General features: G+C 35.5%; 4 protein-coding genes across 4 annotated transcripts; 3 read left to right on the top strand and 1 right to left on the bottom strand.

Moving 5' to 3' along the window:
- Positions 1–1,567: 1,567 nt before the first annotated feature.
- LOC147500936 (putative magnesium transporter NIPA4) lies at positions 1,568–8,021 on the top strand. Its single transcript, XM_086605948.1, has 9 exons — positions 1,568–1,928; positions 3,500–3,556; positions 4,549–4,639; positions 4,716–4,876; positions 4,998–5,125; positions 5,215–5,352; positions 5,562–5,654; positions 7,233–7,338; positions 7,435–8,021. The coding sequence occupies exons 1-9, from the start codon at positions 1,766–1,768 to the stop codon at positions 7,527–7,529; spliced, it is 1,032 nt and encodes a 343-aa protein (XP_086462074.1). The 5' UTR covers positions 1,568–1,765; the 3' UTR covers positions 7,530–8,021.
- Positions 8,022–8,740: 719 nt separating this feature from the next.
- On the top strand, positions 8,741–12,140 carry LOC147500935 (histidinol-phosphate aminotransferase, chloroplastic-like). Its single transcript, XM_086605946.1, has 9 exons — positions 8,741–9,161; positions 9,243–9,326; positions 9,441–9,595; positions 9,692–9,789; positions 9,972–10,080; positions 10,814–10,971; positions 11,097–11,239; positions 11,405–11,545; positions 11,632–12,140. Exons 1-9 carry the CDS (start codon positions 8,934–8,936, stop codon positions 11,761–11,763), a joined length of 1,248 nt encoding a protein of 415 aa, XP_086462072.1. The 5' UTR covers positions 8,741–8,933; the 3' UTR covers positions 11,764–12,140.
- A 420-nt stretch (positions 12,141–12,560) lies between these two features.
- LOC147500934 (Cox19 family protein (CHCH motif)) lies at positions 12,561–13,661 on the bottom strand. The gene is made up of 2 exons (XM_086605947.1): positions 13,533–13,661; positions 12,561–12,666 (listed from the first exon to the last, which is right to left on the bottom strand). The coding sequence occupies exons 1-2, from the start codon at positions 13,619–13,621 to the stop codon at positions 12,561–12,563; spliced, it is 195 nt and encodes a 64-aa protein (XP_086462073.1). The 5' UTR covers positions 13,622–13,661.
- A 1,117-nt stretch (positions 13,662–14,778) lies between these two features.
- LOC147500933 (uncharacterized) lies at positions 14,779–15,117 on the top strand. Its single transcript, XM_086603721.1, has one exon. It carries the CDS (start codon positions 14,779–14,781, stop codon positions 15,115–15,117), a length of 339 nt encoding a protein of 112 aa, XP_086459847.1.
- The last annotated feature ends 767 nt before the right edge of the window (positions 15,118–15,884 follow it).

Raw genomic sequence — 15,884 nt, 5'->3', positions numbered from 1 at the left:
ACTAACCCAAAAACTGGACACTTAAACTTCATGGAATATATGGAAATATAAAGTAAGTGAACACACTTGGCCAAAATGAATATTTCCTTTCTGGGCACTTAAAATTTCAAACAAATATATTCAGAAGAATAAGTGGGTACAACTCAATAATGCACTTTGGACATTATTGTATGATAAAATGAAAGAAGTGTACTCAATATTGGTTTTTAACCTTCTTATACATGTTTTAAATGTTTTGACTTTTCTTGTGATACTTTCTACAACTGTTTTCAGAATGCATTTCAATGCTCGACTTATTGTCCTTTTTTTTTTTTTTTTCTGTAAAGTTTCCTGACAATTTTAGATTCTGTCTGTTTTCTCATATGGTTGAGTTACCCTCAAAATTTCCAAGGATCTTTTCGCAAGCTCCATTATGATTGATATATCAAATGTTCATGGAACATTTTTTTTTTTGGTGTTATTTGTTTTTTTTTTCACTTCAAATTTTGCATATTGAACACATACGACATATGGATACCTCATTTTATTCTTTAAAACTTATTTATACATTCCAAAAACAACACCAAAACCGTGACAAAAAAAAAATACAATCAGAAACATAATTTTGTTATCTTGCAGCAAATATTTTCATATAAGAAAAATTTATAATCAAATTAATAAAAAAGAGTTTTGATAATTAACACAAACAAACAAATACTCCATTTTAGTGAACACAACCATCTCACAGCAACTAATTTTTTTTACCGTATATATTACAAAAAAAAAAAAAAATGTGATCTTGGACACATCCATAAAAATACTCTCGTACCCCAACTTTGAAATAAATAAATAAAATTATTTAAGACACATTTAGATTCCTAAATTATATCTAAATAAGTGTTTATCCTTCTATCAAATACAAACCCTTCGCACTTATTATTATTTTTTTTTACTGTCACTTTTTTTCGCCCTTACGAAAAGGAATTAGAAAGGGTAAAATTGTAGAATTTGGGAAAACAAAGAAGTCTTCCTCCTCCTTCACTTTATCACCATTAATGCATTTTTTTTTTCTTTCTAATTTATACGAGAAATTTCCAATTGGATATATTTCTATTAAACTCCTTTAAACAATTTATAAAGAAGAAGGTAAAAAAAAAAAATAAAATGAAGCAATCGAGAAAAAAAGACAATTTTTTTTATTCTTTTACATTTATTAGAAGAAATATTTTTACGTATTCTTTCACATTTTTTATTTGTTGTTTTTTTAGAAAGTTTTTTTGTTTTTTCTTTCTTTATCCCTACAAAAAATAAATTAATTTGGGATTTAAATGAATGAAACGGTTATTGGGGTATGGCAAAAACTTTTTCATGGGGTACGGGAATATTTTAAAAAATTTAAAAGATCACCAAAAAACAAAAATAAGACTCACAACCAACCACATTCCGTGGGACATGAGATTTCGCCACAACCCGATGCCGTGGATTTTGCCATCTCTCAATATTATATCCAAAAAAATGAAAAATCCAGTCACCCACAACAACAGGTGGTAAAGTAAAAAGATTGAGTCTCGTCAGCATCTCTTAATCAATGGGCTGTCCATCTTATATTATTATTATTATTATTTTCATTAACTCCCCACACCCACAGTTACTCCCCAGCTCTCTTCTTCTTCACTCAATCACCGTCAGATCTTCCTCGAAACCCACATTTACAAAAAAAAATGCACTTTTTATGACCCTTGTTGTTGTTTTTTCTAGCATTTGAATTGTAATTTGAAGTTCAATTATGGCGGAAACAGCACAAAGCTGGACATTGGCATATAAAGGAATGTCGTCGGATAATATTAAGGGTCTAGTTTTAGCTTTGTCTTCAAGTTTCTTTATTGGTGCTAGTTTTATTGTTAAGAAAAAGGGGTTGAAGAAAGCTGGTGCTTCTGGACTCAGGGCTGGTAAAGATTCTATCTTTACAACTTTTTTTTAATATTTTTTACTTAATTATTATGAGAATTGTTAGTTAGGGTGTCTGATTTTAGTAATTAAGCTGTTTATTTGAAGATCCAACTACACATTTGAAGATTTGGGGCTTGCATTTTTTTAATGTTTAAGGAACAATATTGAGGCATTAGAGTAGGTATATCAGATTACAGTAACTAGGCATGAAGTTGGCTTTGTTTGTTATCCTCTTCATTGTATTGAAGGTTTGCTAGCAATTTTGTCAACTAAACCAACTATGGAAGCTGCTTTACCAAAATGAATGTGAGAATGAACTGAAACACATGCTCTAATATCTGTGAAATTCCCAGCAAAGTCCCACTTAGATACTGTTTGATTTCGGTGATATCAGACGTTCCGACTTGAAACTGACTATATTTAAACATATCACAAAGTGATAGTACCATCATAGAGCTGACCCGTCCTGCATTCCATGCAATTTGCTAGCTATTGCTTTTAAGTGAGATCTGATTGTACATCAGCCTGATTTAAATTGCTTGATTGTAATTTTATCTTTAATGACAATTCTATTTTAGACTAGTTTTTGCACTTTCTGATTTTCAGTTGGAACAATATCAAAAGGCCTGTAAAACAACCAGACTTGGGAACTGAAACTATGTTATAAGTTGGCTTTTGTTAATACAATTCACAGTAGAGCAAAGTGTACTTTTGGAGATATATCTGTTAAATAATTATAAATTGAAAAGTCAGGAACCAACAACTTTTTGTTGTGCTATATTCCAAACTAAATAGAGTGGACTACACAAAATCCAGCACTATTTTGGAAACAAGAGTGCTTCTTAAAGTTAGCCTACACCGCAATTTCAAAAGATAGAGGCAGTCATTAAACATCTGGTATTCACACTTGTAAAAGAGATTGATAAGGGTATTAGAGGTCAAAACAATTTAGGCCGTCTCTATCTTTAAAACAGTCATTAAACTTCTATTATTTACATTTTTTTTAGGTCGTCCATTCCTTTTGGAGTTTAAGGGGTTTTGTAATTAAGATAGGTTCACACTGCAGATGAAGTTGTTTTCTTCAATTGGTGTTTTGTTCGATCTTGAGCAATAAATCAGGATTACTGGTAGGGCAGGGAACGGGTCGGGTTGGATATGGCCAAACCCAAACCCGAACCAAACTGAAATGTTCAACCTGAACCACGATCGGATAACACTAAAATTTTAAAAAGCCCAAAACTTGTATCCGAACCCGACAGACCCGAATTAAAAAATGGATATGAAAATCAACCCGAACCCGGCCTATTTGGATTGGGTCGGGTCCAACTCCCTGCCCTAATTACTGGTTAAAGGAACTTGAGTGCTTCTTATTTTCTATTTGAAGATATGCAAGTGTGTCTAACATAGGTCATAGGAAGAAGGTTCCGAAGTTTTTGCTTGGTATATGTTACATGTGTGTTACAAGCTTTGCCTACTTGTGTTCCATCTTCCAAATGTGCTTATAAGTAGATACTGCTATTAGGAGCCATGAGGTAGTCTCTGGGACTTACTCCAAATCTTTCTTTTTCAGGAAGCGGAGGATACTCGTACTTATATGAACCACTTTGGTGGGCAGGCATGATAACAAGTGAGTTTACTTTTGTTTCTTCAGAGATTGTAATATAGACTGGAATTTTGCTTTGCATGCATGAAGGATGTTTATTTGTTCAGTTGGTTTCGCAGTATAGAGTTGATCAGATGTATAGTTTTATTGGGTGTAATTTTTGTTGATTTTGTTTTCTCTTATTAATATTTTTTTGGTTGCTCGGTGTATGTTTACATGTCTAATTTGTGATTTCTAGGTAAATAGGTAATGGATTAGCATCAATTACATGTCTAATTTGTGATTTCTAGGTAAATAGGTAATGGATTAGCATCAAAATTCACTGTATCTATCAAGCAATGTCGTGTATCCTATTATCTGTCCATACGATGTGTTACTCTCCCTGGTCAATGTGTTTTGTGGCAATACTTAGCTAATATAATCTTTGAACTTGCTCAGGTAGCACAATCACTTTATTCAGTTTTTTTTTTTTTTTTTTGCTACACAAATACAAGTGCGGAAATTTATGGTCATAAGTTCGTTTACTTATTGTTTTTTGACTTTTTTCTTAACCAGTTATTGTGATGGGAATAATCTTTAGATTTTTTTTGTAAGAAAATCTGTTAGATCTGTCTGGAAGGCCTTAAATCATGTGTTGAACACTAGAAAACAGAAAATACCTGGTATATTTATTGACCTAAACTCCTCTTTGCTTTCACTTTAAACTTGTTATAACGGAAAAAAAAAATGCTCATATATAAGTCTAGGGCATACTGAAACTGTGTCATTTTATTCCTCGTGACTAGACTCGTTTTCTTTGAACAAAGGTTATAGGCACCCCTAGTTCGTCTTAGATTCAGCGACTTATTCTTTGCAAATTTTATATAGAACTTTACATTATATATATTCTACTAAGTGCGAAGTAACTTTTCAGCAGTTTTATGGTCAATATCTGTCAGCTATTAAGCATAAGTCAATAGTTGTCAGCGTGATATTAAAAAAATTCATGTACTAACGCGTAACGTCATACTTTGCAGTGGTTGTTGGTGAAATTGCCAACTTTGCTGCTTATGCATTTGCACCAGCTATTCTGGTCACACCTCTTGGTGCACTGAGCATCATCATCAGGCACGAATCAAAGTCTAACGCTGTAATGCAATTTTCGTTCTATAATACCATCTTCTAATTTGATCTTATCTTGCAGTGCTGTACTTGCACATATCATCTTAAGGGAGAGGCTACACATCTTCGGTGTTCTTGGTTGTGTTCTTTGTGTAGTAGGGTCAACTACAATTGTTTTACATGCTCCTCAAGAACAAATGATTGAATCTGTGGCAGAAGTATGGGACCTTGCTACAGAGCCAGGTGATTCCATTTGGTCTATCATATATGGTTGTTGACTTGTCGTGAGATCGTGGCACTACTTTACAGTTATTTCTTTGATCAGGTCATTCAGTACTAAAGTATCAAGCTTGTCTTCATACAGGTTTCCTCCTGTACGCTGCTCTGGTGATTGTAGCTGTTTTTATACTTATTGTCCGTGTTATACCACATTATGGACAGACTCATATAATGGTGTATGTTGGGGTCTGTTCACTAGTAGGTTCTTTATCGGTAGGTACTTTGTAGGTAAAATGTTTATTTTTGTGACTCTTATTTTCTTGTGCAAATTGCCAAATTATAATTGCTAGTATCTCTGACAGGTCATGAGTGTTAAAGCACTTGGAATTGCTTTGAAATTGACATTTTCTGGAATGAATCAGTTAATATTTCCCCAGACGTGGGTATTCGCCCTAGTCGTTTTGACTTGCGTGCTTACACAGATGAACTATTTAAACAAGGTATTCACGATTTTCCCTCCTTTCAGGTGTTTTTCTCTATGCAAGTGTAATCTTGCATGCATTTTTGTTGGTTGACCTAATAGTGGAGTGTGATTGTTTTGCATTGTCTGATACTTATCCATATATGTACAAAAATATACAATTCTTCTTCATCATTTTCTTGAGTGATTGGGCTGGAAGCGTGTTTGATTCGTCATTTTAATTTGCAGGCCCTTGACACATTCAACACAGCTGTTGTATCACCTATATACTATGTGATGTTTACAACGTTGACCATTTTGGCCAGTGTGATCATGTTTAAGGTAAGCTTGTTTAAATACTAATTTCACACTTTGATGAACAAATGCAACTTTCTTTTTATTTCTGCTTACTGGCTGCACTTTACCTGACAATAAGGGGAAAACAAGGATTAAGGATTGGTAGATTGAGTTCTTTGGTGATAGGTAGTCGGACCTCTAAAGTGTCAGTTGTCATGCTTATGCCCCAAAGTGACAACAGATGAGCAGATTGAGACTAACACTGGAAGATGTACACTTGATTGGCATGTTGGTGGATTATTCATTCAAAATTATGTTTACATGGTGTATTAGGCTAAGTCCAATGGTGCGGCAAAACACCAAATATCACGGACATTTTGATCCAATGGTGCGTCAAAATGCTAACCCGCCAACTCTATCGGTATAAGTTTACTTATATATAGCGTCAGTTTTAACGGGATAGCGTCAAGTCTACACGCCACTCAAAGTGGCGGGTAAAAGAAATCTAAACCACACGCCTTTGGGAATGGCGGCTAGAGAGTCAAAAAAAAAAAAAAAAAAAAATCTTTTTTTAATTTTTTTTCCCACATGTGGGAATGGCGGTTGGAGAGTCTCAAAAAAAAAAATCCTACCCGCCATGCGGTTGAGAGTCCTAATTTTTTTTTTTTTTTTTTCCACACGCATGTTGGAATGGCGGTTGGAGAGTCCAAAAAAAAAAAAAAATCCTACCCGCCATAGGCATTGGCGGTTGAGAGTCCTAAAAGAAAAAAAAACTTTTTTTTATTTTTTTTTCCACACGCCTGTGGGAATGGCGGTTGAAGAGTCCCAAAAATAAAATAACCATTGGATTGGGAAACGCTAAGCCGCTAACTGTGTATACACTATGCTATTGTGGTTTGGCGGGATGGCGCACCAAACCATTGGACTTAGCCTTAGCTATTACTGAAAAATATAATAAAAGGAAATAAGTATGAGCACATGGTCTATAGTCTATGTTTACCGATGAATAAGATTCACATTCAGTTTTCAGGGAAACTTGACTATTTTTTACTATGAATAGTGGAAGAGAACCGTTTGGAATTCAATGAAGATTTGGTTTATCCGACACGTACACGTCATGGGGTCATAGATGCTCTTTCCTCTTTAGGGAAAACTATTCCTTGAGTTGAGATGCTACTGCTTAGATTAGATGGTTAGCTTAAGCTATAGCACGAGAAATTATTGTTGGGCTGCATCTTTGGGAGGAAACTTCACTCTCAAAGTCATCTACAACAGTATTAGGAAGTTCATAACCTATCGAAATGCAGCTCAGAGTTCACCTGATCAGAAGTTCATAACCTATCGAAATGCAGAACAAGTGTAATCTTATCTACAGTGTAATACTGATACATGCATCTAGAGAGCAAGATGAAGACGTGGGATTGTTTTTGCAGCTAAGGAGTATATAGATGAGATTTTTGAAAAAGAAACCCCACTGCGGGTTGACCACATGTTGTACGTCATTGTGTAGCAACTTGCAACCACCATCTCAAAGTTTTGATATTGTGGTCATCTCCAACTTCCCTTTGCATGTAAATGTTATTCTTTGTTTTGTATTAGCATTTTTACAACTTTTTTCTTCAGGACTGGGATCGACAAAATGCAACTCAGATTGTCACCGAGATGTGTGGTTTTGTTACAATCCTCTCTGGGACATTTCTTTTACACAAAACAAACAACATGGCAGATGGTATGATTGTTTTGGATTCCTTACATACATTCTGCATTACTTTTCAATTATGGAGAAAATTCGGATACATCATGTCGTGAGCACATTCTTGTACAGGTGTGCCTGGTCGCATCCCCAAGCACATAGATGAAGAGGATGGCTTTACTTCAGAAGGAATTCCTCTTAGGTGCCAGGAATCCTTGAGATCATAGTGATGTTTTTATGGAGTCACCCGATTCCTTCTTCAGCCACCTTTGATTGGGGGATGAGGTGGGGGCAGGAGGCGTCTTTGCTGTGTCAACATGTATTTTATCATGTACTTGACTGACCCCTCTGTACCCCTTTTTGCAATCAAATAGAATGAAAATGCTGGGAGGTGCCCTTTTTATCAGAGTGAGCAACAGTTTGAGCAGCCTCCTTTTCCTAGTATCTGCTCGTCTTTCATGACACACTGCAGATATTCTTTTGGGGCTTGTTGGTTATAATACAATATGTTAGTCTTACATTTTGTCTAGGTTGGATCTCTTTCAGATCTGACCTAAAGTTTGTTATACACATGATTCATAATTATTGGAGGAAATTTTCAGATACAAGGAAGAGTTTTATTAGAAAGAATGCTTTTAAGTGTTTATGTTGTAAGTGTACCATTGTTCTGGATCTTATATGTATGTAAGTGTACCAAAAGAAAAAAAGAAATTTGAACACTTCCTGGTCATTCAAGTTCCTTCTGTCTAGAGTGTCGTCTGCTTGTATAGTTGCAAGTGCCCGAACATGTTGAAAATCAATTTTTTGTTTTACATTCTATCATCAGTTTGTCAGTTTTGCTTGAAGGTTCAACTTGTAATGTAGAATGGGGGTTGGACCTCAAAGATAATTTTAGTCATTGAATGAAAAAACATCAAGCCCCACCAGGGACTGAAACTCGCTGTCTTCCAAAACTAACAAAACGAGTAAAAGTCCATAGATATACACCAAACGTATAGTGTTTGCCATGGTCTTTTGGACCCATTATTCTTTTCTGCAAATGGTAGGTTAGTTGGTTGACCTTGGTGGCTTGGTCGTGTGTGTTTAGAATTTCGACCAATAAGAGCATTCCCAATGTAGGTGAAAAAGAAGGGACTGAAAATTTTCACCTCTTTTTTGTTCAAATCCAGTGCCCAATGCAGAGGTGAAAACAAGGGTGACTATTTTCCCAAGTCATTACCAGGGTGAAACCTTCGAGATAGTGGCTGACTTGTGAACTTCGGACGGGATGTTATCTCGTGTGTTTTTTTTTTCCGGACAGAATGTTTCATTCCGTCTCCCGTGTTTTTTCGATTTTTTTTCTAACTTATGACAAAATACCTGACGGGATGTTACATTCCGTCTCGATCAAAAAGCTTCCAGACGGAATCCAACATCCCGGGAAATACTGCCTCCTACGTGGAGGTGATAAGAGGGGGAAAATATTGACTTGCATTGGAAATGCTATTAAGTAGGTTTGGGTTTGACCAAATATAGACAGTGTTTTTTCAGTTGGAGCTTCACTCACTTTCTCTCTGGCTATTCTTCATGTCCTCAAATCCTTATTTTCTTTCTTCTTAATTCAATTTCATCAACTTGTTCATTGATTTTTTATGCAGATGGGTGTGATTGATGTATACAATGCTTCTTCTTCATCATCTATGTGTATGATACATACCCGTTATTCTTCTTCACCCACCTGTTTTTCAGTTCGTTGTATGGCATCATCAACGATACCCATTAAACTTGTTGATGATGGACCCAAACAGTTAACTGGGGATTCATTCATTCGTCCCCATCTCAGGAAATTGTCTCCTTATCAACCTATTCTGCCTTTTGAGGTAAATTTTTCATGAGCAATAGGTTAAAGATTGAAACTTTATGCTATAAGTTTGAGACCCATCCATTTTATTCATATTCAGGTGTTATCTACTCGTCTTGGAAGAAAGCCTGAAGACATAATCAAACTAGATGCAAATGAAAATCCATATGGCCCACCTCCTGAGGCATGTCAATCCTTCTTTCCATTTCATTGTTTTAGAGCTATGGTTGTGCCACATTGATTTGTATACTGGAATGCTATGAGAGTTAGCTGAGTATAGTTTTCAGACTTTGTGTAGGTTCTTGAAGCTTTGGGCGCAATGAGATTCCCTTACGTCTACCCTGATCCAGAGAGTCGCCGGTTGCGTGCTGCACTTGCTGAAGATTCAGGCCTTGAAGCTGATTATATTCTTGTTGGATGTGGTGCAGATGAGCTCATTGATTTGATTATGCGGTAAGATATCAAACCTGTCGCGATAGATTTTTTATATGTAGCCTGTTAATTCATTGTCTTCTGCTTGTACCTGTCTCATTCCATCTGTTAGTGCAGGTGTGTGCTTGAGCCTGGTGACAAGATTGTTGATTGCCCTCCAACATTTACAATGTATGAATTTGATGCAGCTGTGAATGGGGCTTTGGTCATTAAGGGTAGGAAAAAAGTTATTATAATTTTGCTTGAGTTTTTTTTTTTCAATTATTCCTCTAAACAAGGATACTTGAAATGTATTAATGAAAGTTTATCTTCTCAATCCATTTATTTGATTTATTTGTCATTACCTCTTCTTATGTACGTAGATTTGCTTTACTGTTATCTGATATCTATTTTGCAGTACCACGGAAGGTGAATTTTAGCTTGAATGTGGAACACATTGCTGAAGTTATTGAAGAGGAGAAACCTAAGTGCATATTCCTAACCTCTCCCAACAATCCAGATGGGAGGTACCTTTCCTGTTTTCCATCCAAATGAATGAATTAGTATATTGATGTGATCATTTTTCATCGATGGACACTGTATAAATTAACTTTAATGTGTAAAATTCTAATAAATTTTCAACATATCTTGCCTTTCACTAAATAGTACAAGAACTTAGTGTCTGTATGATTAGTTTTTTGACTGGGTAGTACTTTTATCCTATCGAAAAAAGAAAAGAAAAAAAGAAGAAGACTGGGTAATACTTTTGAAGTTGTAGAAAAAATCATGCAACTTACATTATAAAATTGTGTTTGCGCCGTTAGTCTCACATTTTGGTGTGCTCACCCGAGAGGCCGAGAGTGTGAAAGTGTTATGAACGGCTTGCTACATGGTGTAGAGAAAGGGAGAGGGTTTGAAATATGAGTTTGTTACTATTTGTCACTATTTAAGTTAGTTTTCTGGTTTAAACTCACAAATATAAGATAATACCTATGACCCTCGAGTTTTGACATATTTCTTGAACGATGTATAAGCACTATTGCTCTTTGAAGAAAGAAAACACCTTACATGGAATCCTTTGTTAATGAGCCTTATAAACTTCACTTCAGGAGGTTACCCCCAAATACGTTAAATGCATTTTGCTGAATACTATTCTCCTCAGGCTTAAAATTGTAGGAAATTCTGTTTTGGATAATTTTATCGTGAGAGTTGTTTGTTCTTCTTGTCTGATATTGTTTTGTTTTGTCTTTCGTCTTACAGTATTATCAATGATGAGGATCTCCTGAAGATTCTTGATCTACCGATACTGGTTGTGTTGGATGAAGCATATATTGAATTCTCTGGAATGGAATCTAGAATGGCATGGGTTAAAAAGCATGAAAACCTGATTGTTCTTCGCACTTTTAGCAAAAGAGCTGGTAAATTTTGGCCTTCTTCACTATTAACAGTCTGTCGAGTTAAGTTAGTTTTTATTTTTTAGAATTTATTACATTGTGTAAGTTGAACTTGCAAGCCTCATAATTTAAATTTGCCAATGAAACAGGCTTAGCTGGTCTGCGAGTGGGATATGGAGCATTTCCTTTGAGCATAATCGAATATCTTTGGAGAGCCAAGCAACCATATAATGTATCTGTTGCTGCTGAAATTTCTGCATGCGCAGCTTTGCAAAATCCCACTTATCTAGAGGTACTAGCTCCCATATGATTTATGAGCTTTTTTGCACATTTTGATGTACGTTGGTTATTAAATACCTTTAAGTATTAATCGTTCATACGAAAAAATAGGAAGTGTCAATTATTTACTCTTTTTGCTCAAAACGCCATGCCTAATATTAGTCACCAATCACAACAGCAAGTCAAAGAATCTTTGGTACAAGAACGGGAGAGGCTGTATGTGCTTCTGAAAGCAGTACCATTTCTAAATCCATATCCAAGTTATTCCAATTTCATTCTCTGTGAAGTGACATCTGGGGTGGATGCAAAGAAGCTAAAGGTATAGATCCCATCAGTCAAATTACTATTAGTTCTATACTTGGTAGTCTTCTATGTTTGATGGATCTTCATGCTATACATTTTCAGGAAGACCTTGCTCAGATGGGTGTGATGATTCGTCACTACAACAGCAAAGAGCTAAAAGGTTATGTTCGGGTCTCTGTTGGGAAGCCGGAGCACACAGATGCCTTAATGAAGTGTCTCAAGGCCTGGAGTTGATTTGTTCTCAAGCTTAATCAAGACTAAAGGGCTGCTGAATCAATCAGGGGCGTTCACAATACTTGAACTTGAACAAGGAACTGAAGACTTGTTCAAGGGTGCTTCTGCTAGTGCGTAAGGGCTGAGAATTAGAAGATGTTCATGAACCTTCGAAGATAGTTTTTAGTTTAGTTCTTTTTGTTATCCAAATTTTCAACTAAGCCTTCTCGTTGTAGGCTCACTCGTTTGAATTGAAGTTGTGGGTGGACAGATGTTGTACCAAATTTAACATTGAGGCCGGACTATATCGAGTTGTAACATTGAGGGGGGATCAATTTTTATGACTTGAAAATTGTGTCTTTCCTGATCAATGGATATTTCACTGATCTTACAGAGAAGATGCAGGAATGGCCCAAAAACAAACCAAGGATCATCTTTATTTAGGAAGACTAGTAATGAATGAGTCTTCCATAGATCTTTTACAGTATAAAGAAACAAAAGAATGTGGAACGTTAACAGTGACCATCTAGCAATCACATTTGTCTCATTATATCATTACAATTTACAAGTCTCATTATATTGCAAATTTGCAACCACTGTGAAATGACAGAAGGTGGGAGGAAAAAACTGCCTCTGTCACTACCACGCGCTTCTCATTTGCAGCAAATGTATGTCTGTGTGCAATAAGCCAATAACTCTCATAAATCTAAGATTTTGGCTACTTAGCCTTCCTGCACAAGGAAAAACACTATCTTGCATAAGCAAATATATAATAATGATCTCAATGTGTATAATAAGAGTGTGGCATAAACTGGTTCTTACTTGGAGATTTGTTTTAAAAGTCCAGAAACAGAAGCACAATGGGTTGAACTGTACTTGCATTCCTCACAACATGATTGCAGCAGTTCAATAACTTTCTGGCACCTACACCAAACAAATAATCATAGTACAAAATATCAGGATATGGATATTTATCGATATTCAATTTCTGGGTATGTATTGTGGAATATCTCTCTTTAGGGATATTTGATATTGTTTCACATGTCGTAGATATATCTAAAATATCGATAAATATCGTAGATATTTATTGATATATTTTGATATTTATTTGAAATATAATAGTAAATATTAAATAAAATTATTATATACACAAAATATCACAAAATATCTCTAAATATTGTTGAAATATCACCGATATTTACAGTTGTATATATCTCTAAACATATCGTGATATTTATATATCTTTATTTGAAATCTGGATAGATATCCCCAAATATCACAATATATCAGGATATTTTGTACTATGAAAATAATAACAATATTACCTAATGCTAAAATCAGCTGATATTTCTGGGTATGTATCGTGGATATATATCTCTTTAGGGATATTTGATATTGTTTTATATATAAATATCGTAGATATATCTAAAATATTGACAAATATCATACATATTATTTATATTTATTTGAAATATAATAGTAAATATTAAATAAAATTGTTATATACACAATATCACCAAATATCTCCAAATATCACAAATATCGTCAAAATATCATCGATATTTACAGTTATATATATTTCTAAACATATCTGGATAGATATTCCCAAATATCACAATATATCGGGATATTTTGTAAAAATAATAACAATGTTACCTAATGCTAAAATCAGCTTATCCATATATTAGTTTTTGAAAACAAAATCATCCTTCAAATACCCTCAACCAGTCAACCCACCAAAAAATTCTCATTGAATACTTGATGAACAGAGAAAAGAAAAAAGGTAATACCTTTGAGAATTGAAATTGTTTTTAGTGAGACAAGCTTGAATATCACAAGCTTGTTTCTTGCACGGTTCTTTCACCTCTTGATTCCCCATTTCTCACCACTCCAAATCGATATATGATTTCCCAGGCTGTTGGATTAAAAGGCCCTTTAAGTTGGGCTATCATAAACTTGTGGGCCGTCCCGGCCCAACCCATTCGTGCTTTGGCAGTATAACTGTCGGTTCAGTGTAGGGGTGGAATTTGGGTCGGGTTAGTCCAAACCCGATGAACTAAAATCTAATTTTTATTGGTCGACTAACATGTCAGATCCATGGTCTGGGCTTGGTTTTGTAAAATCAAAACTAGACTTGGTTTTGAATTGGGCTCGGGTTAGAATATTAAAAAACCGAAAAACCTGATCCCGTGTACATATATCTACGTATTTTTGTAAAAAATAAGGTTTATAATTTCTATTTTAGAGAGAATAATGTAATCAATAAAGTTATTTTCCTTTTCAAACAATCAAATCTCTTTGATTTTATTAGAAGATTTTAATTTTAGTGTTTTTTACTTTCTAATTCTAAAAAAAACCCACGAGAAGTTTGACCAACCTGATATAACTCGGCCCAATCCAAATAGGTTGAGTTAGGGCTTGGGCTGAAAATTTAAGTACCGACTAGGGCTTGGTCCCAGGCTCGAGTTGAAACTAGGGCAGAGAATTGGGTCAGGTTTGAACCGAATCTGACCCGACTCGACTCCAAATAGTTTGGGTTCGGGTCGATTTTTATATCCGTTTACTTATTCGGGTTGGGGTCGAGTTCGGGTTTATTGATTTCGGGTTCGGATATTTTTTTGGGTTTTTTTTTTAAATTTTTAGTGTTATTCGATCGGGTTAGTCGGATTCAGGTCGGGTTCGGATATTAAATTTCGGATATAATCGGGTTCGGATTCGGGTTCAGATATTATGAAACTATTCGGATTCGGATATAGCTGTATCCGACCCGAACCGATCTCTGCCCTAGTTGAAGCATTTGAAACTCGGATTAGACTCGGATTATACCTCAACCCGACCCAACCCGCGCGAGTTCCAGTTTTTGGGTACTTATTTTATCCAATTCTTGAGAGGGCTGCATGTTGTTTTGGGGGAGGGGGAGGGGGAGGTGTGGAGGGTTGCTTTTGACTTTTGCTTTATTAGCAGTCTTTCCTTTGATTGTACTGAAACACGTTACTTGTTTTACTGTGTATGTAGATGCAAATATATTTCAGGGTAATGAAGACTGTCCCTATAGAGGTGAAGAAGTCTGACACAATCCAAACCGTGAGAACTGAATTTTCAAAACTGGAAGGTATATCTATGGTAAATCTGAAGAGTCTGTCTTTTGCGGGAGATTGGCTTCAGAATGAGCAAAAGGTTGTTGATTATGACATAAAGAATGGCTCAATCATCAGTGTCTTTCTGGATTCAGGATTCCGAACAAAAATACATGTAAAGATGTTGCAGACTGGGAAGCCAATAACACTTGATGTGGATATGAGGGACACAGTCCTTACTATCAAGCGCAGGATACAGAACAAGGAGGGAATCAACTGTTTATGCAGTCTTTCGTGAGGGAGATACCATGCAGATATCTGTTAGTCTTGAGCAAAATAGGAGAACTTTCTGTCTTAAAGCTAAAAGTTGGTATACCATTCTGAATGTGAAGTTCCTGATTGAGAGCATGGTGGGGATCCCAGTTAACAAACAGAAGATATATCTTGATCAAGTGATGCTGGTGGATCATATCACTTTGGGGCAGACATCCATATTACAGAAGGCCGGACCTTGAATTTGATCAATGGCATGTGTATATTCGTGACGATGCCTACGTATAATACAAAAATATTTGAAGTAGATGGATCTCATACCATTAAAAACTTGAGTGAAATGATTGAAGAACGAGAAGGGATCCACATTGACAAACAAGTCATCCATTTTAATGGAAAGAGGCTTCAGCTTTCAGGCACTTTGACCGATTATGGTATTGAGAATGAGGGCACGCTTAATTTGATGCTTCGTATGTGTGGTTGTTAGTTAGAAGTTTTTGTCAATATTTTTGGTTTGATTATATGGTTGATATGTAGATTGACAGACTGCTTGCACATTTACTTGTCTCTGAAGTTGGAACCTCATGGAACTCACAATGTAATTCGCTGGACAGCAGATCTTGTAGTACTAATTTTGTATATTTTTGCTTATCTATATGTAAGCCAAAACAGGCACGTTTGCTTACTGAGGACCTTTACCTCAAGTAGTTTCTTGATGCCAATATGGAACATCCACAGCCACTTCCGAAGCTTCTACTATTCTAATATAAATAGTATTATTATTGTGATAGA

This window comes from Coptis chinensis, chromosome 4 (assembly GCF_015680905.1).
Source record: "Coptis chinensis isolate HL-2020 chromosome 4, ASM1568090v1, whole genome shotgun sequence".
Classification (NCBI taxonomy): Eukaryota; Viridiplantae; Streptophyta; class Magnoliopsida; order Ranunculales; family Ranunculaceae; genus Coptis; species Coptis chinensis.
The sequence above is the reverse complement of the archived record's forward strand: the minus strand, read 5'-3'. Positions and strand labels throughout refer to the sequence as shown.